Source organism: Gouania willdenowi, chromosome 7 (assembly GCF_900634775.1).
Source record: "Gouania willdenowi chromosome 7, fGouWil2.1, whole genome shotgun sequence".
Lineage (NCBI taxonomy): Eukaryota > Metazoa > Chordata > Actinopteri > Blenniiformes > Gobiesocidae > Gouania > Gouania willdenowi.
Genome location: NC_041050.1, coordinates 35,023,834 through 35,035,885, shown reverse-complemented (window position 1 = coordinate 35,035,885; position 12,052 = coordinate 35,023,834). Strand labels below are relative to the sequence as shown.

General features: G+C 36.4%; 1 protein-coding gene across 4 annotated transcripts in view; it reads right to left on the bottom strand.

Moving 5' to 3' along the window:
• Positions 1-12,052, bottom strand: part of LOC114466788 (kazrin-like) — a 242,594-nt gene that overhangs the window by 202,030 nt on the left and 28,512 nt on the right. For all 4 annotated transcript variants that reach the window (XM_028452521.1, XM_028452519.1, XM_028452523.1 and 1 more), the window contains exon 2: positions 8,591-8,757. In XM_028452521.1, coding sequence (XP_028308322.1) covers positions 8,591-8,713 — 123 coding nt within the window. In that variant the 5' untranslated portion in view covers positions 8,714-8,757. The remainder of the gene's footprint in view (positions 1-8,590; positions 8,758-12,052) is intronic.

The following is a 12,052-nucleotide window of genomic DNA, read 5'->3' as shown; positions in this document are numbered from 1 at the left end:
ATTCTTTTTGACCAGATTTGCTTTTTTAAATGCTAAATCTAAATCTTAAATCTAAATGTCACAGGTAAAACTAAATATTTAGCTAATATGCAAATTCAGTATGTGACGCACTGATGATATTCAAGCAATAAGTGACAGAGAAGTAAAGAATAGACCACAACTGATCCCCTAGAGGGGAAATTCACACATTGCAGCTACACAATAAGAATAGTACACAGTAAGAACAAATGAAATACCAACGTAGGATAATAGTGCATTTATACGACTGTTGGACAGACATAAATTAGAACAAAACTAAAATGAAATAAATGAAAATGAAAAAAACAAAAACAAAATGGCATTAAAAAAAAAACAGATGACATTTCCTGCAGAATTTTCTCTTTAAAATTCCTTGATTGTATGACAAATTCCTATTTAATTTGAAAACATTTGCATTGATTTCTGATTCTAAATGTAGTTTGACATTGTATGGCAAGCCGCTAATCAGAATATCAGATATACTTTATTTATCCCAGGGGGAAATTGTATGCTCCAGAAATACTAAATAAGACTGTTAGGTAAATAGGGTTTAAATAGAAGTGCACACTTACAGGAAATTATAATACAAATGTACAAATGTGCAAATATAATACAGACAAATACAAGTGTAGTATAGTGAGTCATCTACCAACTACACTGTAAAATCAGGTTAAAGTGAGGAAAACTGACAGGTCAGAGACAGTGACCTTAGGGTTAATCATGTGACCTCATAGCAGGATTAGCCGCCACCCTGTGAACTGCACCATTCACAGTGGTACTGTATTGATCCTCTCACAATCAATGATGCTTACAGCATTGATCTGTTGTGTGTTTATTACGTAGATATGACAGGGCTCACCATGGATTTAAAGTCTACATTTGATTGTTTATGGCTTTAAATAACTTTGTAGATGTAAAAGTAAAAAAAAAAAGAAAAGAAAAAGCTTGCGTGCATACATGGAGTTTGCTGGGGGGTTGCATTGGCATTACAGTTTTTCCAAATTAGTTTGAAAAATACAATTCTAAGATTTATTATTTGATTTATTATCATTTTACCATTTAGGGGTCTATTGTGTCTGTTTATTTGATTTGTTAAGTATATCTATATGAGATTTTTAGTGTGTATTAAGTTTAGTATTTAAAATAGAATTATTCTTATCATTTGTTAATTATTAAAATTTTGTGCAAACTCTCTTTTTCAGTGTTAATCTGAATGTCCCAGTTATTTATATCTGATTTGTCTAATCGCTTACTTACTTGCTTGTGTTATTGTTCGATTTATATTAAGTTGAAATCAGATGTTCTAAAACTGTTTGTTCAAACAAATATTATATTTTATTATGGGTAAATAAGAGCTTTTGGACATTTAATTATAGTATGTTAAAAAAAAAAACCATGAATAATAATCCATATTTTCAGTACATAATATAAACATATTTTAAGTGCCATAAAACACAGCGACTGCACAAAATATATATGAATTCCTTTGTTGTTTGTTTAAAAATACAAGTTATTTTAGGCGATCGAGTCACGTGACTTGGTTCTTCTTTTTGCTCAATTTTTCTTCACAATGTAAATGGTGACGCGACACTGCACCCAGCAGTTCATGTGTGGTACTGCAGCAGAAATGAAGCAGAAAGCGGACGCCGGCCTGATTTCATCATGAATTTATAGCATTAATCTGAAAATGGTGATTTTTAATGACACGATCAGCATTACAGAGCTAAAAAAGTAAGAAGAAATCAGGGCGGAGCCGCATTCTTCTTGTAAATATGTTGCATTTGATTATTTTACAGCAGTTTAATTGTGTTTTTGACTAAATTCTGGGATTTATTGGATTTTTTACTATCTTAAGAAGATTTTGAGAAGACAAAAAAATTAGACTCATCCATACACGGAGTTCAGGGCATCCCCCCCCTCCCCCACCCACCAGTGGTCGAAAGTTTTCATTACAGTTTTCCCAAATTCATTCGAAAAATCATACCTCTTAATATAATGTAAATATAGAAATATTTTGAGCACAATAAAATGCAGCCACTGTACAAAATATGATTTAATTTGTTGTTCTTTAAAAAATACAAGTATATTTTTGGCACTTGAGTCATGTGACTTGGTTCTTCTTCTGTTGGTTCTTCTCCTCTTGCACAATTCTTCTTCCCAATATAAATGGTGAAACGACACTGCACCCAGCAGTTCATGTGTGGTACTGCAGCAAACGTGACGCATAAAGCGGCCCCCAGCCTGATTTTTTCATGAATGTACAACATTAATCTATAGAAATTGTGATTTTTAACAACACGTCAGCCTCACGAGAGCTGAAAAAGTAAAAAGAAATCAGGGCGGAGCTGCTTTCTTCTTGTAAATAGGACGTTATATTTTATTATTTTTCAGCAATTTTATTGTGTTTTGGACTAAATGCTGAGATTCATTGGATTTTTAATGTCTTAGGAAGACTTTGAGATGACTTTTCATTTTTTTTCCCAAGTTTGACAAAAATAGTTGACTCTGCTGTGATGTTTGTGTCTTAGAATGATTTATAAACTGAAGATTCAAAGCTATCGAACAAATCATGACACTTGTAATATGCTTTTAAAACTTTAAGTGCGTGAATGAGTGAGAACACGCATTTTGACTCGTGGACGTTAAGGGGTTAAATTACACGATGCGTTGACGCAAATTCTTGTCGTCAACATTATTAATTATGTTATCAATCATTTTTACATTATTGTATATGTTACACACATTGTGGTTGACGCAAATCTCGAGACGGTCTATATATTTAATTCTATTTTTTCTTTTGCCCCTCCCCCCTAGTAAGAATCTCAAACTCTGCCTATGCGTGTATCTTCTTTGTTCTTTGTGTATTTCTCTCAGAGTGACGGACGTGTCTGCAGGTTTCCACTGGTGATTAGAGTAAAGTGAAGGTTGGAGGAGGTCAGACAGATCTTATTTATCAGTGTCTCTACTCAGTCATTGTCAAAGTCACCTTTACTCTTTTCCACAGTACCCCTGCATACCTTTCCAACCCATAATGCTCCAGCTACACAATCCTCTCCTCCTCATCATCCTCTTCCTTACTGTTGATAAGTGACAGCACTGCTAATGTGGTCTCAGTAGAGGGTGTGTGGGTGAGGGGGGGTTGTCCACTCACAGCTTGACTGCAGGATACACACCAGATGGGCCTCTAGTGTAGGAGGATACACATGAAGCAGCTCTGCCTTCAGCTGTTCCTTTCACAATAAAAGCTAAGAATTAAAGTAGATTGTCAAGAAAGAGTGTGAAGGGAGAGGGAGTCTGAATCAACAAGACTTGTAATATTTTTCTACCATTGTTTTCCCCGAAACAGGGGTGTCCAACTCACTTATTAGTTCAGGGGCCAAACACGGACCAGTTTGATCTCAAGTGGGCTGTAGGTTTTAGGTGAGGAGGAAAAAAAAGAACAATTTTAACATCAGTGTGCCCTAGTTCTCAATATCAGTTCAATTCACTTTAAAAAAAAAAATCTTGATTTTGTCAGAAATTTTTGTGTAATTTAGAGTAATTTTTGTGGATATATTGAAAGTTCTTTCAACAATCTGCAACTAAAAATGACTGCATTCATGTGATATAAACAAAGGAAAATTGCAAGCCCATAAAAAAATTGTGGAGTTTCATTAAATTGGTGAATTTTAGATCTCTACAACTGAATTATTTGGTAATTTACACAATAACTAATGTTTTCTCTGTCATTTCTTTCTTTCTCCTGGAGCGGGGCCGAATTGGATGCTATAAAGGGCCGGATTTGGCCTCCGGGCCTTGAGTTTGACAAATGTGCCCCAAAAAGGAGAGTTCTAATGTCAACGAAACTTACAAGATGACAATTAACCCTCCTATTATCCTTGGAGTCAATTAGAGCCCATTCAATATTTATCATTCAAAAAAAAAAATTATAGTTGACTTTATTTGTTATGCCTCTTATTTCATGATGTTTTCTAATTTTATAGTTACAATTGATTGAGTATAACATTATCATGATGATGTTTTTTTATTGCGCTTTTTTTATTTTATTACCATTTATCAACTATATGGGATGGTATTAAGGCTTGCCCCACCGTTCATGTAACCCAAGTAGTTTAAATTATTATGTTTTGTTTTAAAATGATCAACGGACATTGTGAAACTACAAAAAAAAAAAAAAAAATGAAATGACCAGGCAATCAAATGCATCACATCATAGCCAACCAATCAGATTAAACGTAATGCACTGCACCAAAACAGCATTGAATGGAGGTTGTTTTCTCTGTTTTAGAGTTCATAAATGTATCTATACTTAGTCTGATTTATTTTCTTCTCTTTTTTATTGAATTAATTAGTGTTGTTTTATTTTAGAAATAATTGTACATTTTTTTGACAAACCTTTTATTTTATACAGATGCCTTTGTAGAAAATCAATTGAGTTCCAATTGTGTAAGATCTCGTCTCTTCCTTTTTAAGTTAATACATGAGATGTTTACTGTATGCAAGGGAACTGTGGAAAGATTTATTACCAAAACTAAACGTGGGGGGTGAAAGTAACTATTAACTTTTACATTCAGTGCTATTTAATTCAGCTACTTTTTACTTGTACTTTAGTATTTTATGTATGTATGACTTACTTGTACTTGTAGTACAATTTCAATCAAGTAACAGTACTTCTACTTGAGTAGAATATATCAGCACTCTCTACACCGCTGACATGGGAACAAACTGTAAAACATTAATAGAAAACATAAAGTGTCATTCATGGCTTGTGAGAAGACTGTGTAGGAGTTTTCTCTTTTTTTCAATACTATCCTTCATTTAGTGAATGTGTCGTGGAACAGTGAGTGCGTCTGAGTGGCAATTGACTCAGATGCTGCAGGATGTGACTGTTGTCGTCTCACCCCTGTTACACACAGTCAATATTTTCATTTCATCTCTGGCCTTTTGCTGCAGAAGCTCAGAAATAGCCTCTTGTGGCTTTATAAGCAATTTGCACGAAAGAAAAATGAAGCATGAAGTTTGAACTGTGAGTGTGTGAAGGAGGTATCAATGCTATCTGGGTTTTTCTCTGCTGGAGAAGTGATGCAAATATGAGCATCTTATTGACACTGGGTAACACTTTTCAGCAATTTGTCAAAATGTTGTACGATGTCATTAGTCTTTATTCACACCTTTCCAATTATTTAATTTAATAATTAAATTGGTAATAGTTCCAGCGAGATTCATTTTGTCTTTTTTAACAGTATGTTAAGTTGAGGAAACCTCCTCTGAAGAAGACTGACAGTTGAAACTTGTTGAGAGATAAAAATGTCCTGAAAAACCTTGTCTGAATAAAAAAAAACCTCAACTTAACTTACTGTTCAAAAAGAAGACTAAATGAATTTCGCTGGAACTATTACATGAAAGTCAAGTGAAACTTAAAAGGAAACTTCAAAGGAAACTTCAAAGGCGATCAGCAGAACTCCTCTGACGAAGACTGGCAGTTGACAGTCAAAACATGTCGAGAGAGAAACATTTCCTGAAAAGCTTTGTCTGAATAAATGAAACCTCAACTTAAATTAGTGATCCACGATATTATCAACCCGTTATCGACTTTGGCTGATATCAGCTTTAAACTTTGGAATCACTTCTATGCGTTTCAATATTAGGCATTTATTTCTGGAGTTGAACCAATTATGTTCGTTCATGAACCAAAAACGTGTGATCGCAGGTAGGCTTAAAACCCCAAACAGGCAAGATTTAAATTGGTATAGAGATACGCATCGTCCATAATTCCTTCTGTTTTGCAGATCACAAAATAATTTTCTTCTTATGAACCATGTGTTTTTTACTTTTATTTTATTTGTTTATTTGGAGAGGACTGTGCACATTAATGAACACCAGTGCTATATTTTGTGTAAATGTGCCAGATTTAGCCATGAGCTACTTTCCATCCATAGTCCTATACGTCACAGTATACACACGGACATAAACGTAATATATACATTATTTACAACCAACCAAGCAATTTCTTATTGAAAAACACTTCTATAGATGATTACACAGATGTGTGCATGAACTCTGTTTACAAATGACCACTTTGTGTCTTAAAAAACCAGAACTAGATGGGAATATACGTTAATTGTTTTCTGATCTACAAAATAAAAGATTGTTTTCTTTTGATTTTTCTTTGACTTTAAGAATACAAACTAAACCAGGCCGGAAACATGATCTTGTGCGTGGTTTAATTTAATACTGTAAGTTGTGTTCTTTAGTGTGAACACGTTTCTCGAGTGTGTGACTTGGATTAATGTGATTGGACTTACTAACTCAAATAAATTTAAATTTATTGATTCAATTACATAAATTAGTTTTTAAAATAAATAATAGAAAAGGTAGATCTCGTGGTAAGAAAAAAGAAAAAAAAATGAAGTCACAGACATTGGCCATTCAGCCAATATAATTTACAGATAAAATAACAGGCTTTGCTTCCGTGATCAACCTCAATCAAAGGAATTTTTTGGTCTATGACAAAGAATGCTTGGATCTTGTAGAAATTATATTTTTACAACTCAAATACGAATTGGAAGTAAAACACAATTTGTCACCCACAGTAAATGGGTTTGGATTTCTATTACCACAGCAGTAATCCCATAGAGCTTTATATTATCAGCCACATTCACCCACCAATGGAACAGCACTTCAATGCAAGCCATTAATCTACCATCTATTGGGTTGTGTAGGCTTCTTGCCCAAGGACACTTTGACACATGACAGATAGAGCCTTAAGATTTAACCTACAACCTACCAATCACAAGACCATCACCTGAACCAAACAGTTGGATTATTTTCTAGAATTCTACCAATTTATTTAGCACACACTTTTGTACAACACAAGTGAGAATTTAAAAAAGTATTTACTACTTAGGCTTTGATTATTCCACCTGTGATGTTGCTATAGTGATCAATAAAAAAGATGACAGTCAGTATTTATAATAGATGAAAAACTGCTAAAATCAAAGCATCCAATGCAAGTCAATTTATCCATTAAATTATTTATTGGTGCAAGATCAATCACTTATCCTGAGCTGTGTTTGCGATCATTAATTATTAACAAGAAGACAGTCATCAACATCCTCCGCCCAAAAAAAGATGGAACAGGGCAATAACTCCAGAAAAAAAATAATTGCGTGCCTCTCATTTTCGAACTCCATCAAGGTATCTGTCGATAGCCCGCGGGACTTTATAACGGTAGGGGATCTAAAACTGCCGTTCTTAATACAAGAATTCCCCCTCTACCTTGTCACCGAGGCTGGCTGCCTATCCTTTATTATTGTTTTCTAATAAAAGATAAGACTAATTGTACCTCCTCTTATAGGAAGTCTAAGAGTCGTCTCGCTATTTTGTGGGATTGATATTAAGACCCACCGAGTGTAGGTCAAAGCTGGAAACAATTCTTTTTTACAACAGTATGAGCTAGCCCCCCCCCTTTCCCTTCTCTGTGAGGAAAGGAGCCGAGGGGGCTTTCACTTACCAGAGGTCTAGGAGTGTATCTTTTTCAAAACCCGGGCGCTGTCTCAGGTGGATGATTGCAGGCGGTTAATTTACTCAAGAAGGCTTCTTAATAGTTAATATATTTTATTAAAGGTTTCACAAAAATTAAACAAAAAGAAAATCAAAAGTCAATCACAAGTTTCAAAGTATCAAAGTCCTGAACTGACAGCCGACAAGAACGGACAGGGGCCTGCCGAACAACTAGAATGTCCGTCTCTAAAAAGCTCTCCCTCTAAAAAGCTCCCGTTCTTAAAAATCAGTGAGATATATATAGCAAGAAGCGTGGCGTGATAGTGTGTCATAATTCATGCCCTGACCGCCTTAGCGAATAGGAAAAGAGAATACAAGTTCATTTTTTTTTTTTCAATGCCTTACTGGTGTAACAGATGCTTCAAGTTCACTCAGATGTCATGGCATACAAGAGTACAAAAGGTTATGCATATATGCAGATGTCATGGTTCAACGGGAGTACAACAGTGTAAAAGGTTGCACAAGGCGTTTTAGCAAAACACAGTATCCCTTTTTTTATGAAAATAGAAGTGTTAGCACCAGATGGTCATAACTTTTCTTGTGTAACATTTTTCCTATCATTTTTTATAATAATGGCAGTTTAATAGGCGTGACACATCAGGACAGGCATATAGCTGTAGTGGTTAAATAAACACTTCTTTGCAAAATAATGAATGAATGATTAATACACACAACGTACAACAGTATCAATACCCTGAAGCCACACACCGAATTTGGTTATCCTATGTTAAACAGTTTCTGAGAAAATCTGTCTCCTTTAACTTGAACGGACGGAGCCGAAACTTATATCTCCCTTCCACTTTGTGGTGGGGAATAATAATCACTGGTGCATAGATTAATACACCGTTTCAAGGGCCTTATTCTCAAGAAATAATATCACAGCCTTCACCTCTACTAAACTAAAAATCTATTTATCCTGCTTGTAAACCGTCCACTTCAATCGTCATCCTCTAGCCTTCAGTGGTTGACAACAGCCGAGTGAGGTGTTTAATGAAGCTATTTTATGTACCTGAGCATCCACGAGGAGGTGTCTCATCAGGGTCATGGACTTCTGCAGCGTCTCCTTCTCAGGGGGAAGAAACGTGGGCTCCTCTTCCTCCTCTTCCTCTGGGGATTTAGGACCAGTCACCATGAAGCTGGCAATCTGGTCATTCAGACTGTTCAGGGACTGCACGGCTAGAGGGAAACATGGAAATACAAGTCATTTCTCATTCATTGGTTTGGTAGAATTAACATGAACTGAAAAAGGCAGGGGTAAAATCATCATGGCATTTGTCACAACCTAATATTCAAGAACACACACACAGTTTGTGACGGCATTGCCAAAGTTTTACAAACTAATGATGAGACCTCAGGATTATCACCAGGATTTCATCACAGCGTAGAGTGATCATGAGGTGTACGAGCGAGCACTGCTGGCAGTGTTTGTCAGGGTGTCCAGCAAATTTCTAACCCTCTGATTGCCAAATTTTATGCAGTAAAGCTAACGTATATTTGTTTTGTTTTTTATCTTTACAGCCTTACTTTAAAAATCAAAGGTTATTTGATGAATTGGTGAAGGTGATGATGAATTTAGTTAAAGTGTTACTCATGCTTGGTATAGATCCTCCACTAATAAATACTCAGACACTGTACAGACAAGAAATTTGATTCAAAAGACTGATTCGAAGACGTGCTTTTCAAATTCAAATTAGGTTTTTACAATCTCAACAGTTTTTACAAGCCCCCCAAACTCATTAATTTTGAGATCATGAAGCACACTTTTTATATTGGACAGTGATTATGGGTTACAAAGCGAAGGATATGCACACAGTAGAACTTTAATCTGGCCTAAAAAAGAAGACGTGACCCAGCCTGATCCCGACAGAACGCGGCCCAAACCCGTCTGACTCGAATGAAGCCGATGTCCCTTTAAGCCTGAACCTGTTTCAACCTGACAATATTCACATCTGTGCATGTAGAATTATCAGTTGCGTGTTATAAACATCACAAGTAGCATCATGTGCCGCTACACGCTACGTACGGTTAAATCTCACTGTTTATATTGGACGGTAATTATGGGTTACAAAGCGGAGGATGCGCACAGGCAACATCGGGGGCAGCTAAGTGGCTGCAGGGGTCCTCAGGTGAAGAAAGGAGCATCCGATCAAATCGCATATATTAAATAGACCAGAGGTCTGCAACCTGCGGCTCTGGGGCCTCATGTGGCTCTTTGACTCTTTTGCAATGGCTCCCTGTAGCTAACCCGAACAAAAAAGACTATTCTGGAAAAAAATACAGATTGTGTTTGTGTGGAGAAAGATTAATTTAATTGCCAACATGCCACCTTAGCATGCAACTTGATATGTTGCAAGAAATTAGCAATTAGCATGCGTTGCCCGACATGATCATGTGTTATCAACCTCAAGGTATTTTTTGTTGCCCTTCCAATCCATTAACTCAAAAAATGATTCAATATTATTTTAACTGTATGCAATTTTATACACTGTATTGTCTTCATTGAGAAGGTGTTTTTTCGGCTCAGGAAGGACTTTAATCCAGACGAGAGTAAAGGTTGCAGACCCCTGAAATAGACAGTGCAGCTGATGTACAGTATTTATATCTTGGTTATGCAGATAAAAAAAAGTTTAAACAACCCAGTCACGCCTGGAAGTCCCTTTTGTGTCCAAGTCTGCAACAATTATTACAACGTTACCAATTAACGTTGGTTGAAACATAGTGTAGGGGGCGACATCACACCGTAGGGGGTCAAAATCCCAGCATATAGGGGGTCCCTACACTCAACAGTGCTGGTGAGAACCCTGCAGTGGAAGATTACTGTTAGAGTCACCAACGTTCCATGTCGAACTAAAGCCTATCCTGCTTGTATGTTCCACACTCTGTCAAAGCACCTTCAAGCCCCCTCCCACTTTGCTAGGGCCTTGTTTATCGATTTTACTTCCGCCTTTAACGGCATGCAGATTCACATCCTGCTGCAGAGACTTATCGATATAGGAGTAAACGGTGGTATTATCCACCTTGTTAGGGACTTCCTCTCTGACCTTCCTCAACAGGTTCTGGTTAATTATACTCAGTCCGACATCATTGTACTTAATACTGGCGCCCCGCAAGGGACTATTTTATCCCCATTACTTTTTTCCATATATACACAAACGAATTCCAATTAGATCTGGGAAAGTTTCGTTTGTTTAAGTATGCAGATGATATGGCCCTGGATGCCTTATTAAAGAAGGGGGACATAGTCGGAGAGGGGGCTTATAGAGCATATGTGTCATCTCTCCAGAAGTGGTGCGATGAAAGTTACTAAGAGATCAATGTAACAAAAACACAGGAACTTGTTTTTCATGAAAAGGACCCTGTGCAGCCCCTTATAATTAGGGGACAAATTGTAGAGGTAGTAGACAAGTTCAAATATATAGGTACATATATTGATTGTAATCTAAATTTCAGTGAAAACACAGACTATACTTTTAAAACTTGTAACCAACGTCTCCATCTATTGCGCAAGCTCAACTCCTTTAGAGTGAGCAAGCACATTATGGAAACAGTTTATAAGAACCTGATAGAGGGCATTTTAACTTTTAATATGGCAATGTGGCATGGTAACCTAAACATAAAAGGAAGAAGCAAGCTGCAGAGAATAGTAAACCTTGCCTCAAAAATCATAGGGACAAAACAGAAACAAGTAAGTTGTATGTACGAGGAAATGCTGAGGAAAAAAGCTGTCAAAATAACAAACGACCCGTCCCATCCACTTAATAGGGAGTTTGAACTTCTCCCCTCAGGTAGACGTTCCAAAGTGCCAAGAGCAAATCGTAATAATTTTAAAAATTCCTTTATCCCTAAAGCAATTGGGAACACCATGTCCCGTTGATGTGTTGTATACTGCCACTGCTGTCCTGCTTCTTGCCCTGAAGATGATCTGTGTGTAAGTGTTGTTGTTGTTGCTATGCTGTTCTGCTTGTTGTTTTTATATGAGACCAAAGATAAATCTCCACACTGTGGACAATAAATGAATTAACTAACTAACTTAACTAACTAACTTGTTGTTGCCTTTGTGTTTATTAGGGAAACTTCTCCTTTCAGATTTCCTGCAGTGATGCTCCAACATAAATACAAAAATCTGGCTGCTCCTGCTGTATTTCCTCAACACATTTTCCAACAAAAGGAGCTGACTCAGTCTGTGCACAGTCAAAAGAAATGTTTTTTTTTTTTTTGTGACTACCCACATGCTAAAAAGATATGCAACAAAAAACTATAAAGAAAAACAGGGGTGAGATGTAATGTACAGTTTACATTTGAAGATTGGTAGAAATATAGTGGTGATAAAGCACCTAAACGATTAGTATACTACGTACTTCCAGACTTCCTCCATAGGCAAGGTGGGTCTGTTAGTGGTTCATGTGATGGAAAGTTCTGGAATATTAGCATGTTGTCAAGCTATTCCGAACTTTGTACATACTTTCAAAGT